The sequence below is a fragment of the Anguilla rostrata genome, chromosome 17, assembly GCF_018555375.3.
Source record: "Anguilla rostrata isolate EN2019 chromosome 17, ASM1855537v3, whole genome shotgun sequence".
NCBI lineage: Eukaryota > Metazoa > Chordata > Actinopteri > Anguilliformes > Anguillidae > Anguilla > Anguilla rostrata.
In genome coordinates this window covers 24,506,405-24,528,904 of record NC_057949.1, presented here as the reverse complement: position 1 = coordinate 24,528,904, position 22,500 = coordinate 24,506,405, and the positions used below count along the sequence as shown (strand labels likewise).

General features: G+C 49.2%; 1 protein-coding gene across 1 annotated transcript in view; it reads right to left on the bottom strand.

Moving 5' to 3' along the window:
• Positions 1-22,500, bottom strand: part of adgrl1a (adhesion G protein-coupled receptor L1a) — a 108,580-nt gene that overhangs the window by 24,331 nt on the left and 61,749 nt on the right. Inside the window, exons 4-8 of the mRNA XM_064316285.1 lie at positions 21,341-21,450; positions 5,790-5,997; positions 4,866-5,130; positions 4,105-4,432; positions 3,455-3,760 (exon numbers count right to left, since the gene is read on the bottom strand). Of these exons, the coding sequence (XP_064172355.1) occupies positions 3,455-3,760; positions 4,105-4,432; positions 4,866-5,130; positions 5,790-5,997; positions 21,341-21,450 (1,217 nt within the window). The remainder of the gene's footprint in view (positions 1-3,454; positions 3,761-4,104; positions 4,433-4,865; positions 5,131-5,789; positions 5,998-21,340; positions 21,451-22,500) is intronic.

Sequence of the window (22,500 nt, the reverse complement as noted above, 5' to 3'; positions counted from 1 at the left end):
AAACTAGACAAAATTGTAGGAAATAATCTAACCGGAAACAGAAAGAACCCGATAACCAAGATTTACGGATACGTTACTATGAACAACTGAAACCGCACGAACACAGACATCGGTAATAAAAGATGAACACAACAGCACAGGGCATAACTAAATTACAGAATCAATAAACCAAAGTAATCAATGCAAAACCAGCGATAAATGAAATTAAACCAAAAAAACAAAAAACAAACATATCATGTTCAAAAAGGATATTTCAAATTAAATTTGTGAAACACAAATTTTTTTGATCCTATGTTAAGAACAACCAGAATGCCCCAAGCAATCTCCTCATTACTCCTGAGGAGCCGCAAGGCAGAACCAACGCGCACGAATCAGGCAAAGTCAGTTACCATGACAGCGCCTGTGCTGTGGTAATTAAGCACAACTTCACACTGCTCAGTCCAGCCCTAAGATACAGGTATTTTATATAGCCCAACTATTAACAATCAGGATTGTGACCAGCTCCGCCATTTCAATTCAAATTCAGTTCCCTCTTCCCCTTTCAAATTCCATAAATTCAATTCCCTTCTCAGACCAGCTCTCTAAAGCCAGTTACAATTCAACTCTTCTCAATCCTAGTTCCAGGTAAATTCACCTGAACAGAGTACCAATCCAATATATACCCCACAATAATATCTTAATTCCCTTAATTAAATTCCCCCTAATTCCCTCAATATGTTTCCTTTAAGTCCCATTTGGAGATATTTCAAAATTGATTCAATTATTTTAATTCCAGTATATGTCAACTAACAACTATTTAAATGCTGTTCGGTATAATCAATAAAACTGCATTTTTAAAAGGGTAATTTTCATCTTTAAATTACTATTGCACACATAAAGCAGAAGACATGTTATGTAAAACAGTTGTGTAAGTGGCTCTCGATAAATGCAGTGTGTTAAGTGCATTTTCAGTTAACTACGACAGTCATACTCAGTATTCACACAGACATTCATAGGGAATTTCTCACTGAGAAACAATGTGTAACAGTTAAAAATCCCATACAACTGGCTTTCTCCCAAACCACAGTTAAACTGACCATTACTCCTTACACACCATCACAAACAAACATACCGACCAATCTCTTAAAAGAAGGACATTACTTACTTACTTTATAGATTTAAAAAAGCTTTTGATTCAATTTGGCATGAAGGTCTATTTCTCAAACTTCTTCAAAGTAGCGTAGGGGGTAAAGTATATGACATTATAAAATCAATGTACTCAGAAAATAAATGTGGTGTGAAAATTAGAAATAAAAGAACTGAGTTCTTCTCTCAAGGGCACAAAGTGAGACAGGGATAAATGAACTGGCCAAAATGTTGGAACAGTCTGCAGATTCTGAACTCGGAAGTCAGTGAAGTCATACTAAATTCAATGAGGCAGTACTGAATTCAAATTCCTGATGACCTGGCCTTGCAGGGCCTTGAACAGAACTGTTTGAGCAGTTTTGTCAGACCTGGGCCCTGGCAGCAACTGTGAATAAGCCAGAATATTCACATTGTAGAGAAAAGTCAGGGCTCAGGTAAATCATGTTCACTTAAGTCTTTTTAACAAAAGCGATCAACGAAGTTTAACCTGGAACTGAATGTTCCAGAACTAAGGTTCGATTCCCAGGTAGGGCACGGCCAACCTTGAGCAAGGTACTTAACCTGCATCACTTCAGTATACATCCAGCTGTATGAATGAATGTAAATGCTATGTAAAAAGTTGTGTGAGTCGCTCTGGTTAAGAGCGTCTGCTAAATGCCTGTAATGTAAATGTAATGTAATGCCAAAGGACAAGGCGCTCTTCAAAATCTGGCTTTGGATCACGGAGCTCAGCAACACCGCCATCAGTCAGTTGGAGGGCGACACCGCCGCGGCGCCTCCAATCGAGGCGAAACCTCAAAAATGCTGATCTTATCCGGACCGCTGAGATACCATCGCAAACACGCCGACGGAAAATGGAAAAGCAGAAAAGACACTCCAGGCAGAACGCTGGAATCAAAAGACGCAAAACTGAGACGGATCCGGACCGGACGCCGCCTCTGAGACCGCAGCCTCGCGGTCGCAAAGCACAAGCGCTAGAAAAAAAACAAAAAAAAATGCGGCCAGCCTGGGGGGACAGACTCGGCGACCACTGTGCAAGCAGAGATGAAGAGACCGTTTTTCTAATACGCTGTAGCGAAAGCTCCCGGGCTCAGGACAGAGTCTCCAAAGGCACGACCGTCCTCCCAGGACAGCGGGGCGAACGGTGAGCGAATGCATCAGGTTAGCGGGGGGGACGCACAGCCACACTATCAGACTGATGCGCAATCGCATGAACCGAAGCAGTTCTCAACTGCAGAATTAAAATACCAGGGATACTCTTGGGAACTTTTAAAATAATAAGTGGCTCTTTTTTAATATAATCCCCCCACCCCCAATTTCCTTTCTCTTAAGTACATTTGGTAATTTTCTGTTGACATATATTTCTAAATTATATATGTATATATGAATGTGATTATGTTTTAAGTTGCACTGTAATAATGTCCGCTGAAAACATTTTATACTGGTTAGAACTGCCTGGCTAACCCTACTTTAGCTCCTGCCAATGAGAGAGAGAGAAAGAGAGGGAGAAATAAAGAGAAAGCAGACTCTGCCAGGAGACACCAATTAAAACAGCTCTGGCCTTGTCTCAGAGAATCACTTGACAGAAGAAAATGAATAGACAGAGGGTGATACTGAGGGAGGGAGGGAGGGAGGGAGGGGGAGGGCGGGAGAGAGAGAGAGAGAGAGAGAGAAACTAAGCACAACACACCAACAGACGACAGGATGGACGGAAGAGAGTCCCTCGGGGAGGAGAAAGAGAGGTGAGAAAGCATGGCAATCACGCTGGTGTGCATGCGTGGGTTGGGAGGGTGTTTTCACTTAAAGCACTTCATCTGTTTCTTTTAATCAGACTGCATCACCCTTTCATTTAGGGGCCAGTCGTTCACTCACATACGCACATTCTGTCACTTACACACACACACACACACGCACATACGCACATTCTGTCACTTAGACTCCCTGACTCCCTGACTCACTCACTCACTCACTCACTCACTCACTCCCCCACTCACTCACTCACTCACTCACTCACTCACTCACTCACTCACTCACTCACTCACTCACTCACTCACTCACTCACTCACTCACTCACTCCCCCACTCACTCACTCACTCACTCACTCACTCACTCCCCACTCACTCACTCACTCACTCACTCACAGACACACACACACACACTCAGTCACTCACAGACAAACACACACATACACACACACTCAGTCACTCACAGACACACAGACACACACACACACACACACGCGCACTCAGTCACTCACAGACACACAGACACACACACACACACTCAGTCACTCACACACACACACACACACACGCGCACACGTCCTTACCCAGAGACCCTTTGGGGCATGGTCGGTCCACGGTCTCGCCCCTCTGGGTGGGGGGCCACTGCACCCCCCGAGCCACCCTGCTCTCACACATGTGCTGCTCGGGGCCCTGCGGCGGGCGGGGCGGGCGTCGGGTCACGGGGACGGTGGCGGTGATGGGACGCAGGTCCGGGCCCTTGTTGATGGCCCCGATTGGGTGAGAGGTGGGGGGCAGCGGGCGGGGCGTGGAGGGGCTGGAGCTCCGGGGAACGGTGGGGGTGAAAATCCGGACGGGCGTGGTGCTGGACACCTGCGTCGTAGTGAGGGGCTCTGAGAGGGAAAGAAGGAAGGAGAGAGGGAGAGAGAGAGAGAGAGGGTGAACACAGCTCATACAATCGTCTTCTCTCTGTCTCTTTCTCTCTTTCACACACAAATAATCATACATATAAACATAGATTCATACACTCTAATATGCATACAATCAAGCACCCATTTTCAGCACACAAACACACACATATCCAAATGTGCATACACACCCACACACACTCACACACACTCACACCCACACACACACACACACTCACACACAAACACACGCACACACACACACCCACACACACACACACACACACGTACACACACACACACACACGCACACACGCGCATACACGCACCTGTCGTCGGGTCCGGGGGCCCGAACTCCAGTGGGTAGCGCAGCACGTTGTAGTTGTTCCAGACGTAGAGCTGGTTGTCCCGGGGGTTGTAGTCGATGGAGGAGACGTACTGGTAGGGGTTGGGGAAGGCGATGTGCACGGGTTCCTCGCGGTTGCGGTTGGTGTTGTAGGCGTACAGCACCAGGTCCCCGCCGGCCTCGCTGTCGTCGTCCTGGTACACCGAGCGCACCGCGTACAGCACCCCGCACGCCATGAAGGCGTTGGACGCCAGGCGCTTGTCGAAGGCGGTCTCCCACGTTCCCTCGAAGCGCAGGGTGTAGGGGTTCACCTGGGGGCCGAAGGCGAGGCTAACGTCACACATGCACAAAGCAGACACAGCGCACACTGGAACTGCGAGGGCAAGAGTCCCCACTACCATGGCCTACCGGTCTCTCCATATGCTGGTATCTCCTCCCCCCTCTCTCCATCTGCTGCCCCCCCCTCAATCTGCTGGTATCGCCTTCCTTCTCTAACTTTCTCAATCTGCTGGTCTGGCCTTCCCTCTCTCTCTCTCTCTCTCTCTCTCTCTCTCAACCTGCTGGTATCTCCTTCCCCCTCTTTCTCTCAATCTGCTGGTATCTCCTTCCCCCTCTTTCTCTCAATCTGTTGGTATCTCCTTCCCTCTCTCTCTCTCAATCTGCTGGTCTCTGAGCTCCCCCCCCCCCCAGCCTCCCTTCCCTCCGGTCTCCACCCCCCGGTTCCGCGCGTCCCCGCCCCCTCACCTGGCTGACCACGAGCCTGCCGTTGTTGGACTCGGTGGCGTAGATGACCCACAGGCCGTTCTCGTCCACCGCCAGGTCGATGTCGGACTTGCCGCCCCAGCGGTAGGGCGAGGTGTCGTGGTAGTTGGCGTTGGCGATGATGGCCTCGCCGCTCTTGATGCGCGTGCGCAGGTCGTACTTGACGATGTTGCGCGTGCGCTCCTTGTTGTAGAACACGGCGCCGTCGTAGACCACGAAGCCCGTGCCGTCCACCCGGTTCGGCAGCCTGCGTGTGTGTGTGTGTGTGTGTGTGTGTGTGTGTGTGCGTGTGCGTATGCGTGTGTGTGCGTGTGTGTGTGTGTGTGTGTGTGAGAGAGAGTTAGGAGGAAGGGTGATCACATGACCCCAGTGTGATCACATGTGCACACAGTCTCACAAAATACCGATGACCGTGATCCACGAGAGCTCAGCACTAAGCATTCACACCCCAAAAGCTCACATGAAGCACACGGACATCCACACACACACTACTACACAACACGACCTGCTACACACCCGTACACACACGGACATCCACACACACACTACTACGCAACACGACATGCTACACACCCATACACACACGGACATCCACACACACACTACTACGCAACACGGCATGCTACACACCCGTACACACACGGACATCCACACACACACTACTACGCAACACGACCTGCTACACACCCATACACACACGGACATCCACACACACCCTACTACTACGCAACACGACCTGCTACACACCCATACACACACGGACATCCACCCACACACACTACTACGCAACACGACATGCTACACACCCATACACACACACACGGACAGACATTACAGCAAAAACACGCAGAGCGGCACGGAGGTTGACCGCGCTGTGGACGCGCGGCCAGCAGGGGGCGCACTCACTTGTAGGTGGTGGTGGCGCGGTTCTGGCGGAACTCCTCCCAGGAGGCGTACTCGTACAGCATGTCCGTGCGGTAGGGGGTCCAGGGCATGACGTACAGCCGGTCCCCCGACTGCAGGGGGTCCTTGCACCACGCCCCCGACTGGTGCTCCGCCTCCTGCACAGAGCTGGCGGCCTGGACCCGCAGGAGAGTCCCAGGACAAACAAAGACTGAGAGAGAGAGAGAGAGAGGGAGAGAGGGAGAGGGAGAGGGAGTGGAGGAGAGAGAGAGAGAGAGAGGGAGTGGAGGAGAGAGAGAGAGAGAGGAGGGAGAGGGAGTGGAGGAGAGAGAGAGAGAGAGAGAGAGAGGGAGTGGAGGAGAGAGAGAGAGAGAGAGGGAGAGGGAGGAGAGGAGTGGAGGAGAGAGAGAGAGAGAGAGAGGAGGGAGAGGTGGGGACAAGATGGAGAGAGGGGGCAAAAGAGAGAAGGAGGAGGAGGAGGAGGAGAGGTGGGATGGGATGGGAAGTGGGAGGGGAGAACGGAGGAGTGAAAGAGAGGGGAGGAGGGGGAAGAGTGGGAGAGAATGGTGGGTGGAGAAATGGGGGGGCAGAGAAAGGAACAGTGGAAATGAGGCAGTGAAAAGGAGTGAGAGATGGAGGGAGCCAAGAAAATGAGAAGAGGGTGGCAGTAGGATGATAAGGATGGGATGCAGGGGGATGGGGAAGGGGTGGAGATCAAAAGAAAAAAGAGATAGAGAGGGAAGGAGAGAGAGAAACTGGTATGAGATGAATCATTACATTGATAGTTGAAATGATTCACACACTCATAATTTGGTTTAGTAGCTGTTTAGGTGCGATAGAGCTGCTGTTGCCCAAACTGTCTCTAAGCATCATGCTCAAAATTGGCTTGACTTTGTTTGTTTAATCGATATTTAAGCCTTTCTCTGTTCATGCATTACATATGCTTTGGGGTTTGGTTTATAAACATACAAACAAGTGTGCGCACACGCACACACACACACACACACACACACACACGCACACATGCACACACACACGCACGCACGCACGCACGCACACACACACGCACGCACACACACACGCACACACACGCATGTACACACACACACGTGCATGCGGACACACACAAACACACATGCATACACAAACACACACTCGTAAATATACACACCCACATGCACACACAAACACACACTCATAAACACATACAAACAAACACACACAAACACACACATACACACGCGTGCGTGAACACACACAAACATGCACACACAAACACGCACTCATACACACATACACATATACACACACTTGCATACATGCACGAACACACATATGCATGCACACACACATAAATATGCAGACATACAAACACACACACACACACAAAAATACTGTACTCACAAACGCACATACTGGCTGACAACATGCACACACAAGCATGCCAATACACATAAGAAACACACAAGCACTCACAAGCAGTCTTTCGCTCTCTCTCTCTCTCTCTCTCTCTCTCTCTCTCTCTCTCACACACACACACACACACACACACACACACAGGCAGGAGTACAGTACAGAGGGTCTGTGATGAGTCCATATTCCCTCAGGGAATGTTGTGGCAGACGGCTAGCAGGGGAGGTGGGGTGGGGAGGTGGAAATCTGGTTGCTATGGAAATCGGTGACATCATCATCACAGTGACATAACAGGGAACCTCTAAAGTGTGTGTAGGCAGGAGCGGTGGGACACAGGTGTGCGTGTGCGTGCGTGTGGGGGCAGGAAAAACAATGAGGGAGGCTGCCGCGGGAATGCGGGGGGGGGGGTGGTGGGGTGGAGGCGCAGCTGTCTGTGGTGGGGAAGCAGGTGTGTGAGCGGGGGTGTGCGGGCAGGATGGCAGGTGTGTGAGGTGTGTCTGTGATGGAGGGGCGCAGGTGTGTATGTGTGGGGGAAGCAGGTATGTGTGGAGGGGGGACGGCAGGAGTGTGCGGAGGGGGGAGTGATGCGTGTTGGTGGGGGTGGGAGGAGCTTCATATACATTCCTTTTCATGGTCTGGGCTGAGTTAAACTGATTTAGGTAGACCTGGGCATGGCTGGGTTAGACTGGTGTAGGTACAGCCCTGCAGGGATGAGTTAGACTGGATTACATAGAACTGGGCAAGGCTGATTTAGGCTGGTTTTAGGTAGAGTGTGGCAAGGCTGGGATAGATTGGTGCAGGTAGAGCTCGGCTAAAATGGGTTAGGCTGGTGCAGGTAGAGCTGGTCTAGACTGAGTTAGGCTAGTGTAGGTAGAGTGGAGCTAGGCTGATTTAGGCTGGCACAGGTAGAGCAGAGCTAGGCTGAGTTAGACTGGGTCAGGTAGAGCAGGGATAGGATTATTTAGACTGGTTTAGGTAGAGCTAGGCTTGGCAGAGTCAGACTGGGTTAGGTAGAGCAGAGCTAGGCTGAGTTAGACTGGGTTAGGTAGAGCAGAGCTAGGCTAATTTAGACTGGTTTAGGTAGAGCCAGGCTGGCTTGAGTTAGACTGGGTTAGGTAGAGCAGGGATAGGCTAATTTAGACTGGTTTAGGTAGAGCTAGGCTTGTTTGAGTTAGACTGGGTTAGGTAGAGAACGGATAGGATAATTTAAACTGTTTAAGGTAGAGCTAGGCTTGGCTGAGTTAGACTGGGTTAGGTAGAGCAGGGATAGGATCATTTAGACTGTTTAAGGTAGAGCTAGGCTTGGCTGAGTTAGACTGGGTTAGGTAGAGCAGGGATAGGATCATTTAGACTGTTTTAGGTAGAGGTAGGCTTGGCTGAGTTAGACTGGGTTAGGTAGAGCTGGGCTAGGCTGAGTTAGACTGGGTTAGGTAGAGCAGGGATAGGATCATTTAGGCTGGTTAAGATACAGAGGGGCTAGGCTGAGCAGAGTAAAACTGGTTGGAATTCATTGTAAAAAAAAACCAAGCTAGACTGTGGATAAATTTTCTGAGCTATACAGGTCTGGACTGAGCTTTTCAGAACTTGGTTAGACTGGGCTAAACTAAGCAGGGCTGGCCTGGACAAGACTGGGTTGAACTAGGTTTGCCTGGGCCACATTCGACTGTGTTGGGCTAGAGTGTGAAGTGATAAGTGATGTCATGTTCCAGTGGAGCGCTTTTAGAGTACCGTGAATATGACTCAAATCCACAAGGAGTTGCACTCTGTTCCTTTTTCCAGATAATCTATTACCTGTGAGCTCATTGCGAATGAATAAGTTCACACACATCTCCACTGAGCCTCAGCACCTCCTACTAGCACATGCACAACCTAACCAGTAGGGGGCGCAACGTAGCATAGCATCAAATCCCAGTGACCAGCAACTGTTTCAGGATGCGTGTAAGAGAGAGTGGCTGTGTGTGTGTGAAAGAGAGTGAGAGAGAACGACAGTCTGTGTGTATGTGTGTGTGTGTGTGTGAGAGAGAGAGAAAGACATAGTGAGTGAGAGAGAGAGAGAAAGAGAAAGAGAGCAGGAATGTCTGTGTGTCAGAGAGAGAGCGAGAATAAGAGTGTGTCTGTGAGAGTGAGAGTTTGTGAGAAAGAGAGAAACAACGTGTGTGTGTGTGTGTGTGTGAGAGAGAGAGAGAGACAGAGAGAGAGAAAGAGAGAGAGAGACAAAGCAAGAGAGAGGAGCCGGTAAGACAGGACTGTGCCGGTGCTGTTGCAGAGTGTATGGGTCAGAGTGGATGCGAGCTAGAGAGAAGGAGAGGGAGAGGGCAAATAAGGTTACTTCCTGTGAAATGAGAATTGAGGGGCGGGTTAATTCCAGAAAGGACGAGGGGGTCCTGTCGCTCAGAGACACAAAGGGTTCAAGAAGCAGCAGTCAGAATCTGCACACAGGCACACGCGTGCATGTGCGCACACACACGCGCACGCACGCACGTACACAGACCCATACACACACACACACACACACACACACACACACAGACACATACGCACGCACGTACACACACACACACGCACATACGGACGCACGTACACAGACCCATACACACACACACATGCGCGTACACACACATGTACACATACACACACACACACACACACACACAGTACACACAAAGGCACATACACTTTCTCTTTCTCTCTCTCTCTCACAGACACACACACACACACACACACACACACACACACTCTGATAATGTCAAAAGATGCCAGGAGTCTCAGTCAGCTGGGACCGCATTAAACTCCTGTGTGTGACTGTATCCTTCCAGATTCTAGGTTTAAGGTGTGGGAGAGTGCAAGTGTGCGTGTGTGCATGAACTGTGAGAGTGCGAAAGTGCATATGTGTCTTTGTTTTACTGTCTTTATGTGTGTAAGAGAGTGTACGAGTGTGTGTGCACGGGTGAGAGCGTGCACTTTTGTGTGTATGTGTTACTTGTTCCAAGCACTTACTAAAAAAAAATAAAAATAAAGAATAGACCCCTCATGACAACACTGAAGACTATGTGTGAGCGCTCCAGTGAAGAGATATTCTACAGCCTATTTCAGTAGCAGTGTGGGAGTGATCATGCCTTGCTAATTAACTAATTGGAGCTGTTAGGCTAAGGTAGTCATTTGGATCGCAGCTTAACACACAAAGCACGTCCTCCAGGAGGTACAGCTGACATCTCCGGTGCAGAGGATTGTGGGTCCTGACGACAGTCGCTAGCCTGGTCGCCAATGTGCGGAAAAGCTCATCTCTAATCGGTGCCTGCCACACCTGTGCTTGCTTACTGAACACTAACCGGAGATCACCTGTCCTTCATCCTGAGACTCACAGCTGAGGCAAACAGTCAGTAGATAGCCAAGTCAGTCAGTCAGTCAGTCAGTCAGTCAGTCAGTCAGTCAATCGATCAGTCAGTCAGTCAATCGATCAGTCAAGCAATCAGTCAATCAATCAATCAAATCAGTCAAACATTCAATCAATCAACTGACAGTTTTATCAGGCAGGCCTTTCAGTCAATCAATTAATAACGTGAATTGACCAGCTCGTGATTCATTCAGTCAACCAGAAAATCAACACCAGCCAAACCAACCCACTAATCATTCAGCCAATAGATTAGTATAAAAACGAATAAATGCTACTGCGCACGTGGGTCACTCAGTCATACACTCGATCAGTCAATCAATCAATTTACATAGACAAGGGCAACATAAAAGTCTTTATCATTAATACAAGGCTGGACAGAGGGAAGTATTCATCACCCAGTGAAAACGGTGGGAGAGGAGGGAGGAAGAGGAGGAAAAGGAGGAAGAGTTGCATGAAAATTAAAGGAATAAAATGTGTGAAAACAGGGCTGAAAGCTGTGGGGAGCAGTCTCATATGATTGCAGTCATATAGACCAGGGGTATTTGGTGAAGACACACAGATAGCAGGACTGGGAGAGAGTGTGTGTGTGTGTGTGTTTTTTTTTTGTGAGTGTGTGTATGTTTGTGGAGTTGGAAGGCTTTGGGGGAGGAGGGGGAGGTTTGGGAGGGGGAGGGGGGAGGGGGTTGCGGTTTCCTGCAATGACCAATAAGAAATAGAAAACATGACCACATGAAGAAGACCGCTCCACCCATGCAAAGCAGGGCTAAGGAGGAGATCAGGCAGTCAGAGAGCCAGATCGAAGGGGGGAGGGGGAAACACCAGCTAAGGGCCAGGAGCCAGTTTTAAGCGGGGAGGAGACTCACAGCTGCGGATCTGAGGGGGAGGAGCCAGGTTTAAGAGGGGGAGGAGATTCACAACAGCAGATCTGAGGGGGAGGAGCCAGGTTTAAGGGGGGAGGACATTCATAGCTGTGGGTCTAAATGGGATAAGCCAGGTTAAAAGGGGGAGGAGACTCACAGCAGCAGGTCTAAGGGGGAAGAGCCAGGTTTAAGAGGGGGAGGAGACTCACATCAGTGGGTGTAAGGGGGAGGAGCCAGGTTTAAGAGGGGGAGGAGACTCACATTAGTGGGTGTAAGGGGGAGGAGCCAGGTTTAAGAGGGGAGGACACTCATAGCTGTGGGTCTAAGGGGGAGAAGCCAGGTTAAAGAGGGGGAGGAGACTCACAGCTGCAGGTCTAAGAGGGAGGAGCCAGGTTTAAAGGGGGAGGAGACTCACAGCTGCGGCTCTAAGGGGGAGGGGCCAGGTTTCTGGGGGGGAGGAGACACACAGCTGGGGGGGATCTAAAGTGGAGGTGCTCCTGATCCTTGAAAACTAAATGGCAGTGAACACACAGAGAGAGTGAGAGACGGAGAGGAGAGAAAGAGGGACAGAGAGAACGGTAGAAGGGAAGTGAGAGTGGGGAAGATATGGAGTGGTGGAAGATGGGAAGAGTCAGTAAGGGGGAGCAAGAGATAGAGAGAGAGAGAGAGAGAGAAACAGTAAAGGGGAAGAGTTCTAACAGGATTGAAAGGGGAATGGTCATTGGGACGCGAACCGCAACCTCCCCCGTCCTCGAGCCTGGGCCAGCCCATATGGAGGGAGAGCAGGAAGGACAGACAGACAGACAGACACAAACACCTGCCAGGCAGGGGCAGGGAGGGGGATATGCACAGAGAGGGGGAATGCAACAAAAGAGGGAGAGAAATGGAGGTGACAGAAAGAGAAAGAGAGAAAGAGAGAAAGAGAGGGGGAGGAGGTAGGCTCAGAGAACCTGCAGCAGGGCCATGGGGGATTAGAGGAATAGAGAAATATATATCCAAAGAAAAAGAGGAGGATCTGGCCGAATGAGTGTGGACACTGAAGCACCTGGAAATGGAGAAACCACTGACGCTAGGTCACATGACAAGGGACAGACTGGACACGCTAGGTCACATGATCCGGAACAACTTCTGACAGTTACCGTTTCAAAAAAAGATGCCTCATTTTTACTTTTAAAAAACAAAAAAACAACCAAAAAAAAAAAACAAAAACAAAAAACAACCAAAGCGAGGGATTCATCCTGAAGGAAGGAAAAGAAAAACAAGGGGAAGAGGAAGAGAGAAAGTAGGAGAGATCTAAAACAATGTGGAGAGTTGTGGAGAGGTGTGGAGAGGAGGAGAGAGGAGAGAGGGAAGTCACTCTGATCTGGAAGGACCAATTGAAGATAAGGACAAATGAATTGTACAACAAAAAGATAAAATACAGAAAGAGAGCTGATGATATAAAGTGAAAATAAAATGTGTTGTTAAAGGACATGAGCAGATCTGAACATTGCCTAATCAGCAGGAAAGCACACACTTTACAGTGGTGGGTTAGAGAAAGAATGCATCAACTTCATGGTGCACTGTGTGTGTGTGTGTGTGTGGGTGGGTGTGGGCGTGGGTATGGTAGTGCGTCAGAGAGAGAGTGAGAGTGTGAGAGTGCGAGTGAGTGTGTGTGAGGCTGTGTAGGTCAGAGTGCGTACAGAGACAGGTTAACAGGGATAAACCTGCGAGGCTCCTGCAGTGCGGGTTATAAGACAGAGAAAATGAACCAGTGTTCGTAACTATGTGCGTTGCATTTGACAGAGAGAGAGAGAGAAAAAGAGAGAAAGAGAAAGAAAGAAGAGAGACAGAGAGAGAGAGAGAGAGAGGGGGGATATCAACATCACACATGACCACTACACAAGGTGCTGGGTTCGGCAAGAGGAAGAGAGGGATGAGGGGAGGAGAGGAAAACGAGGGAGGAGGAGGAGGAGGGAGGGCAGGCTGTGGTGTTATGTTCATTGTGGTCATTACCTTTTTGATCCACTTCTATTCAAGCATCGGAAAAAGAGAGGGAGAGAGAAAGACAGAGAGAGAGAGAGAGAGAGAGGGAGAAGGAGAGAAAGAGAGAGAGAGAGAGAAAAAAGAAAGTGAAAGAAAAAACAGGTGCAGGAAAAAGAGAAAATTGCGATTAAATAAAAGGCTCTCCTTTCTCCATACTTAATCATGTTATTTGTCTGTGTTATGGTTTGCTGAGGAGCACAATCTTTAAAGAAAGGATGACTCAATGAAAATGGGCAGGGGTATGAACTCATCTTCATAACAACACCCCCACCCCCACCCCCCGCCCCCCGCCCCCCGCCACCATTCTGCCTGCTTTCTGCCCCCACACCTCCATCTCATACCCCTTTTTTACCCCTCCTTCACACTCCCCCCCAACACCCCCCCCCCCCCAACATCCTCTATCTGCCCCTGGTGAAAAGGGAGAAAAAGGTTTGGTTAGATTCTCCCTGAGCTGAAAAAGAAGAAAGAGACAGAGAGAGAAAGAGTGAGAGAGAGAGAGAGAGAAAGAGAAGAGGAAGAGAAAGGGGAGGAGGGGGACAAAGATGAGAGATGAAGAGAAGTGTTTCACTGGTGACGTTGGGTAAAATGTTTACTTCAGTACAACGCAGCTACTCCTACCACACTCGTGCGACCTTGCGCCTGTACGTAGCATGCTTACACCTCTGTGTTAGGGCAGAGTACGTTAGGGCAGAGTTTGTGTGTTTAGTGAGTGTGCCAAAAATGTGTTCAGTGTACAGTATCTGGGACGCATTTGGGCAAATGGCAGAATTCTGGGTAAAGTAGGGGTGAAATGGGGGATTCTACGTGAGGTGCGCATCCTGGACGCGGTTTCTTTAGCCAGTCATAATTAGCCACATCTGTGCAATACAACTACTGGACTGAGCCTTCACTAGGCAACAGGAAACGTCACAGTGTGGGGCAGCCGTCGCTAGTGATTTTGCCAAATTTCAGACACAGGAACAGACTGGGATACAGAAGAACGGCCATTTAAAAAGTACTGTCAGAGACTTAACCTAAAAAAAAAAAAAAAACAACTTTAATAATTGTGTTATTGTAACATAGTAATTATTCACGTTACTATTTTGTTACAGACATGTTTTTTTGCATAAGTGTAATATTGTTTATTTTATTGAGAATGCCCCGTTTGAGTAATACCAGAAAACAACTTTAATAATTGTGTTATTGTAACATAGTAATTATTCACGTTACTATTTTGTTACAGACATGTTTTTTTGCATAAGTGTAATATTGTTTATTTTATTGAGAACGCCCCGTTTAAGTAATACCAGAATGCTTTGCACTACGTTACGCTTGAGGCCAGATCATCTTTGATAAAGAACAAGTAGAATGGGACTTGCAACGTGTCCTCAGTATTGTTTGTATTATCTTATTGTGCTCGTTGTTACTATTTTATAAGTTAAAAAGCGAAACGAACAAAACGACTCGGAACGTTTCATCGCGCGTCGACTGGTCGTAACTAGCTTCAAGTGGCTGCGCTGGTTCGGAAAGGAGCGCCACAACAAGCGTTTCGGTTCGGAACGCAGAAACGGATCGCCTCCACTTGCGCATCCGCGATGGGCCACGCGTCGAGTCCGAGGCAGTTTGTTCTCCCCCCCCGAAAACATCACACAGGCTCTGTTCCTAATTTAACCTCGCCGGGCTCCGACAGAGGAAACGCCAGCGCGGACTCGCTCTCGAGCCGGCAGGTCTCTTTATCGACAAACTCCAGACGGACGACAGGGGGGACTTCCTGAAGAGACGCGCGACATGCGCTGTGTGACAGACAGCCACGTGTCCCCTCCCCCTGTGGGACAAACCTGTGCACTACAGGACTCGGTAAAGTGTGAGACGCTTTCTGAAAAGTACGCGCTGCTCTGGCCGAGGGATTCTGGGAATTAAAACAGGGAGACGACACTGACCAATCCTGCGCACTGGGAGACAACAATGACCAATCACGCGCTCTGTAGAAATGTAACGGGTACATTCTATCTCCTGGGCATCCGTGTACGCTGGCAGACCTACACTTAGAGAACAGATCTTTTTTTTTTTGAATGCACAGTTTTATGATCTGGACGTCACCTGGTTTTTGTTCAAATACCCCCCCCCCCCCCTTCTCCCCAAAACAGCCAGTCATGTGCTCATGCTGCAGTCTCTACGGCCAACACAGGATGGCGAGCAGGAGTGCGCTCTCTCCTCCGAGGCACGCGGGGAAGCCAGCCGCTTCTTTTCACACCGCGGCCGACAAGCCGAGCTCGCACGGGCACGAGCCGGAGGAAGACACTTCAAGCGCGGCTTTGGCAAGCGGACCGCGGAAAGCCACAGCGCGACAAAGTGATGTGACCCCCGGGAAACCCTCACCAAAATGCATGGGTTCCGCCATTGGGTGAAAAGACTTAGCGGTAGAATGTCTCTGTGCTGTCTCATGTCTCTCAAATATCCACTCCAAGAGAACACCTGCTCTACCTGCAGACAGAGAGGAAGGGAGGAAGGGACAAAGAGAGAAAGATGGAGAGGGGAGATGGAGTGGGAAGGAAGGGGCTCAGAATGGAAAGAGGGAAGGGAGAGATGAAAGGGTCCGATAACAGGACAAAGAGAAAGAGAAATGGAGAAAGACAGATTGATGAAAGGAGGGGAGAGATTCAGTGATATAGGAGGGCGAATACTAGAGGTGGAGAAAGGAGAGAGAAAGAAAGAGAGAAAGAAAGAAAGAAGCAGTTGAGTCTGTTAGTGAAAGGCTGGTTGCTGCCTGGGTACCTCTCGTGGTCTTGTCTTGTCCTGAGAGAGAGAGGTAGAAAGTGGAGGGTTAGTTCCTCTGTTGAAAGGCGGATCCGTCCTACTTCCACGTTTGACTCATTCACAGATTTACATGCCCCTCCCCCTCCCTCCCCCCCCCCGCATGATCCTCACAAGAACCCTCCGCCCCCCCCAAAGCCCCCGCTCCCCCAAACTCCCCCCCCCCCCAGTCCTCTTCGGCTCAGAGGCGGCAGAGTTCAATCCATCACAGTCTCCCTAATTAGCCAGGCTAACGAAGAGGCCCGCGTTCAGGTACACCTAAGGTCACTGCCGATAAGTCATTTCTCTTCATTCAGTCTCTCAGAATCTCGAGGGTGGGAGTGCTCAAACAGGCTCTCTCTCTCTCTCTCTCTCTCTCTCCCTCCCTCCCTCCCTCCCGCTCATAGAACCTTATTGTGAACGTGGATTCCCTCAGTTTTGTCAGTCATTACACGGCATCCATTTAAACACAAGAGCAATTTCACACGGAGGTAAAATCAAGAGGCAGACAGAGAGAGAGAGAGAGAGAGAGGGGGGGAGAGAGGGAGAGAGAGAGAAAGAAAGAGGTAGAGAAAGAGTGAAAATAATTCATTAGAAAAACATTGAATAAATTTGACATTAGCAAAATATTTTTTGTTTCAAGACGGCATCTCATTTTTTTGCGTGAGGAAAATATAGATAATGCACTAATTAAAGGGGCAACGTTGTAAATAGTAAATACACGGCAGAACTTTATTTTACGATAGGCTCAATGACATAAGTGCACCAGGGCCTTCACGTTCACTGTTTTCAACAATAAGACAATCCAACAAAAAGCAACACGAAAATGACCACATTGTGTCAACAAAATGCATTTTATACATCAGTCAAAAAGCCACACTACCAGTACAATGAACACGTCAGGCTCGTTTCTACAGTAAAATAAAAGTGCAATTGCTACCTAGTTACCCCAACGGCTGTGGTCAGGTGAACCGTTGAGTTTAACAATGACCGCTGACAACAGGGTCACTGTCTCACACTTTCGTGTCACTAAAAGCACAAGTCCACCACTTTTCGGGGCCATTCTGAGGAGGAGGTTCCCCCACCCCCCACCCCCCCACCCCACTATCTATCAGGACGCTGAAACAGACGAACGCACAGAGCACACAAACAGGAAGGAGGTGTCACCCGGTTACGCTCACGGTCAAGGCGACCGTTTTTTTTGTTTTTCTGCGCGACTCTCCGCTTGTAGGAGAAGTCGGGAAACGGGAGGACAAAACAGGCCTCTTAATTAATCAGAGAAAATCTCTGCAGATTCGCAGACTGCACGCCGCCCCCCTCGCCGCCCCTCCCCCCCCCCTCGCCGCCCCGCCCAAGCTCGTGTGATTAATTAAACGTGGCGGTGGGACCGTCTCTTGCGGTCCGCCCCTCGCGGCCCGCCCAGTGTTGGGACGAGGTCTTCATCAGACGCTCATAATTGATTCTCATTTCTAATCATCCCATCCTCTGACGAAACTGAGATTCTGGGGGGGGGGGGGGGGGTGGGATATGGCAGATGGGAATAAACATAGGAGTGGGGTAACTCGCTAAGACTTCTGTTGTTTTGGACTGGTTTCTCCCCCGCCCCCCATCCCGCCCCCCCCCAGAGAATTGGGCGCTACACCCCACATCATATACTGTACCAAGTGCCGTTCCAGACAACAGGGAGGAAGAACCTCCCATCTCTGCAGCTACTGCAGCTATTTATATCTTTGTCTCTCGAAGTTTGTGGCTTCAAAAAATAAAAAATAAAAAATTGCATGTGGCAAAGAGAGAGAGAAAATGAGAAAGAGAAAGAGGGAGAGAGAGAGACAGGTAGACAGGTACACAGTGAGTCAGGCTGATGCATTCTTCTGCGTTCTGTTTCTCTCTCGAAGGCCAACACGTAGCATCACTTCCTGAAATGACGTGAATAATCTGACTCACCAGGATACCCCCCCACCCCCTTAGACACACGCACGCACGTTCACATCACCAGCACATATGCGCTCACATATTCACACATTCACATCACCCCCCCCATACACACACACACACACACATTCACACATTCTCCTCACCCGCACATACAAACTGAAGTATGTACTTCCAACCCCCCCCCCGCTAACACCCCCCCCCCCCACACACACACGCACGCAAAGCACGCATATTCCACTCCCTCCACACACACCTGACAAATTAACAGCTGATTACAGCAAATATTGTGGAATAGTGCTAGACTGAGACACTAAAGAAAGATAAGAAGGGGGGGGGAGCGAGAGGGAGAAAGAAAAGGAGGGAGGGAGGGAGGGAGGGAGGGAGAGCACGGGAGGGAGAGCGAGTGAGAGACTCTACTCCCTGGAGTCTCTGGAGTTGAATGGAGAAGAGAATTAGACAGGGGAGTTTCCCTGCTTAATATATAGGATAAATTCAGCAGCCCTGTGCTGAACTAATTACCACCAGTAGGGGGCAGCATCCTGGACTCGCAGTTGGCCTGAATGGCATCCCATCCTTGAGACAGACAGAGCGTTGAGCTCGATGGCCACCAAAAAAAAAAAAAGGGGAGGGGGAGGGGAATGGATCTGTGGGAGGAGGGGCTATCAACTAGCCAATTAGGGATCGAGAAATTCACGAACTCGGCGTAGATAGCATTTTATCTTGTTGATCTCGCGTGGAAAGAGAGCATGCTCTTCTCACAACCTGCAAAAAAAAACAAAAAAAAAACAGGGAGAAAGAGAGAGACAGAAAGACAGAGACAGAGTGAGAGAGAGACAGAGTGAGAGAATGACAGCAGAACAAGAGGGAGAAGTAGAAAGATGGAAAGAGAAGCAGACAGAATGGGAGCAGTAGCGCACAGACAGCGTGTACGTCAGCTTCAATGAAAGGTCAAAAGCCTGACGCGCAGCTGTGGCACAGATAGAAGGAAGGGGAGAGGACGAAAGAGAGGAAGAGAGAGAGAGAGAAGGAAAGAGAAGAGCAGAGAGAACCAGCACAAGAGAAGGACAGGAAAAGATGAGGATAAGAGTGCTGATGCAGACGGGCTGGATGACGTCCTCTTCAGCGCCCCCTAGAGGGATTGAAAAAGAGAATTTTCCCCTGCCACCATGGCTGCCCCACCCTCCCTCCAACCAACACCCCCAACCCAAAAAAAAACTCACATTCCCAGATATCCCGATATCCCACCCACACAACCCACAACCCCCCCTTCAACCAAATCCCTATCCCTGCCATCCATCCCACCCCCGCACCAAACTCTGCCCCCTCAGAAGAGGGCGTCGCCCCCCAGGAAGACTCCTGTACAGTGAGGGGTCAATGCCGAGAGCGACACAACATGAAAGGGGGGGGGGGGCACAGACTGCCAGGAGATTTCCACACGAGGAGCAGCACCGAGGATCTTCTGTGTGCGCGTGTGTGTGCGTGCGTGTGTGCGCGTGTGTGTGCGTGCGTGTGTGCGCGTGTGTGTGCGTGCTTGTGTGTGTGTGCGCGTGTGTGTGCGTGCGTGTGTGCGTGTGCATGTGCGTGTGTGTGTGTGTGTGCGTGCGTATGTGTGTGCGTGTGTGTGTGTGTGTGCATGTGTACGCGTAACTGCCTGGATGTTTGTGTCTGTGTGTGTATGTCTGGGGCACGTTACTTGGAAGAGAAGTTCACTTTGTTGTTTGCTATTCTGAATGCAGAGATGTTCTATAAGGTCACACAGGCACCAGAAACTAGTGTGATACAGACCTTTCTATGTTATACAGAAACTCTGTAACGCGACAGATACTCTGTAATGGCATTCAGGTACTCTGTAATGTGGTCTATACTCTGTAATGGCATTCAGGTGCTCTGTAATGTGGTCTATACTCTGTAATGGCATTCAGGTACTCTGTAATGTGGTCTATACTCTGTAATGGCATTCAGGTACTCTGTAATGTGGTCTATACTCTGTAATGTGATAGATACTCTGTAACGGCATTCAGGTGCTCTGTAATGTGGTCTATACTCTGTAATGGCATTCAGGTACTCTGTAATGTGGTCTATACTCTGTACGCATTCGTATCTGTATGTGGTCTATACCTGTAATGGCATTCAGGTACTCTGTAATGTGGTCTATACTCTGTAATGTGATAGATGCTCTGTAACGGCATTCAGGTACTCTGTAATGTGGTCTATACTCTGTAATGGCATTCAGGTACTCTGTAATGTGGTCTATACTCTGTAATGGCATTCAGGTACTCTGTAATGTGGTCTATACTCTGTAATGGCATTCAGGTACTCTGTAATGTGGTCTATACTCTGTAATGGCATTCCAAGGTCATCTCTGTAATGGTCTATACTCTGTAATGTGGTGTGTGAAGGCTTGTAACGGCATTCGGTCGTCTGTAATGTGATACTTTGTAATGGCATTCAGGTATTTCTGTAATGTGAAACTTGTAATGGCATTCAGGTACTCTGTAATGTGTCAAAGCTCTTGTAATGGATAGATACTCTGTAAGCAAAGGTGCTCTGTAATGGTCATCTCTGTCTTTTGTTAAACTTTGTAATGGCATTCAGGTGTCTGTAATGTGAAGTCTTTGTAATGGCATTGGGTGTTGTGAAAGGGGCCTTGTAATGGCATTCGGGTTGTCTGTAATGTGAAAGGGGCTTTGTAATGGCATTCGGGTTGTCTGTAATGTGAAAGGGGCTTTGTAATGGCATTCGGGTTGTCTGTAATGGGACATGGACACAGCGACGCGTAATATTTTGTTTCCGAGCGGAGCGTCATCCCCATGTGAAGATCTCCCGCAGCCCCAGGAGCACCGCACTGTCGATGGAGAAAAAGGTTTTAGCACTGAGTGTGTGTGTGTGTGTGTGTGAGTGAGAGAGAGAGCGAGAGAGAGAGAGGGAGAGAGAGAGAGGGAGGAGACAGACAGAGCAAGAGCGAGAGACTGTGTGTGTCTGTGTGTGTGTGTGTGAGAGAGAGAGAGAGAGAGAGAGAAAGAAAGAGAGAACGTGTGTGCGCGCGTGTGAATGCCAGTTGGTTGCTGAGGGGTGGGGGTTAGGTGGGGAAGGGGGTGGGGTGAAGAGGAGAGGGAGGGGCATAAGGGGTGGGGGGGTGGAGTCTCTGTACTCACTGTAGGGGACACACTCATACTGGATCTCCAGGTACTTGTAGGTCCCAGGGCAGGGGTCAGGGAACACGTCGGACCCCGCTACCACCACACACTGCGTGCGATTATTGCACCTGAGAGAGAGAGAGAGGAGAGAGAGAGAGAAGGGGCGGGGTGGTGGGCGTGGGGAAACCTGTCAGACACTGCTATCGCAACACACTGTGTTCTGTGATCGGATCGTTATACCTGAGAAGAGGAGGAGGGGCGTGAGCATCAGACTACAGTTAAAACGGTCGGGACAGAAAGGCAATGAGAGCGAGCACGGGTTGCCCAGGGAGACGGCAGATATTGGCAGACCTGGCTCTCCAGACAGGACAGGTCAAGTGTCTCTGTCATAAAATCGGGGGAGACAGCGCTGCACTCGCTGAGAAAAAAAACCCGAGGCCAGTGACCTGAGACTGAGGGACCGACCTGCACTCACAACCACTGCCACTTCCAATCCACTGCCATCACAATCCACTGCCACTCATCACAATCCATGACCATCAGTTTCTCACGGCATTTTACAATGAATCCTTTCTTATTTGTACATTCCAGTGTAACAGAAAAGCAAAAATAATAATAATAATAATAATAATAATAATAATAGCAATAATAAAAATTAACTAAAAATACCCACAAAATAAAAAATATAAATAAATAAATAAATAAATAAATCTCACTCCAAACCTACTATGAACAAAACCTATACAAGCCAAAACAAATGTAACCCCTTAAAAACCATCCACTAATGACCACAGACTTCATGAAAGGTACTAACTGTACCCCATACACACACACTGCCCTCCCCTTGCTACCCAGTCTTTCAAACCCCTCACAGTCCTTCGTCATACGTATGCATATATCTGTGTCTTCTTGAGAGAGAGAGAGAGAGAGAGAGATGGAGGGGGGGGGTAGTTTGGGGATGAGGATGAGACACTACTCTCCTCTGGTTTGTTTGTGGCTCCACCCAAAAATGCTGCACTCTCTCCATCACTCTCTATCTCCCTTCTCCTCCCTCCCTCCCTCCCTCCCTCCCTCCACTGTTCACTACTCCACTCTCTCCATCTGTCCATCCCTCTCTCACTTGTGATGGATGGTGGGAAGCGGGAAGTTATTGATCTACTGCTAGCAGACGTGGACAA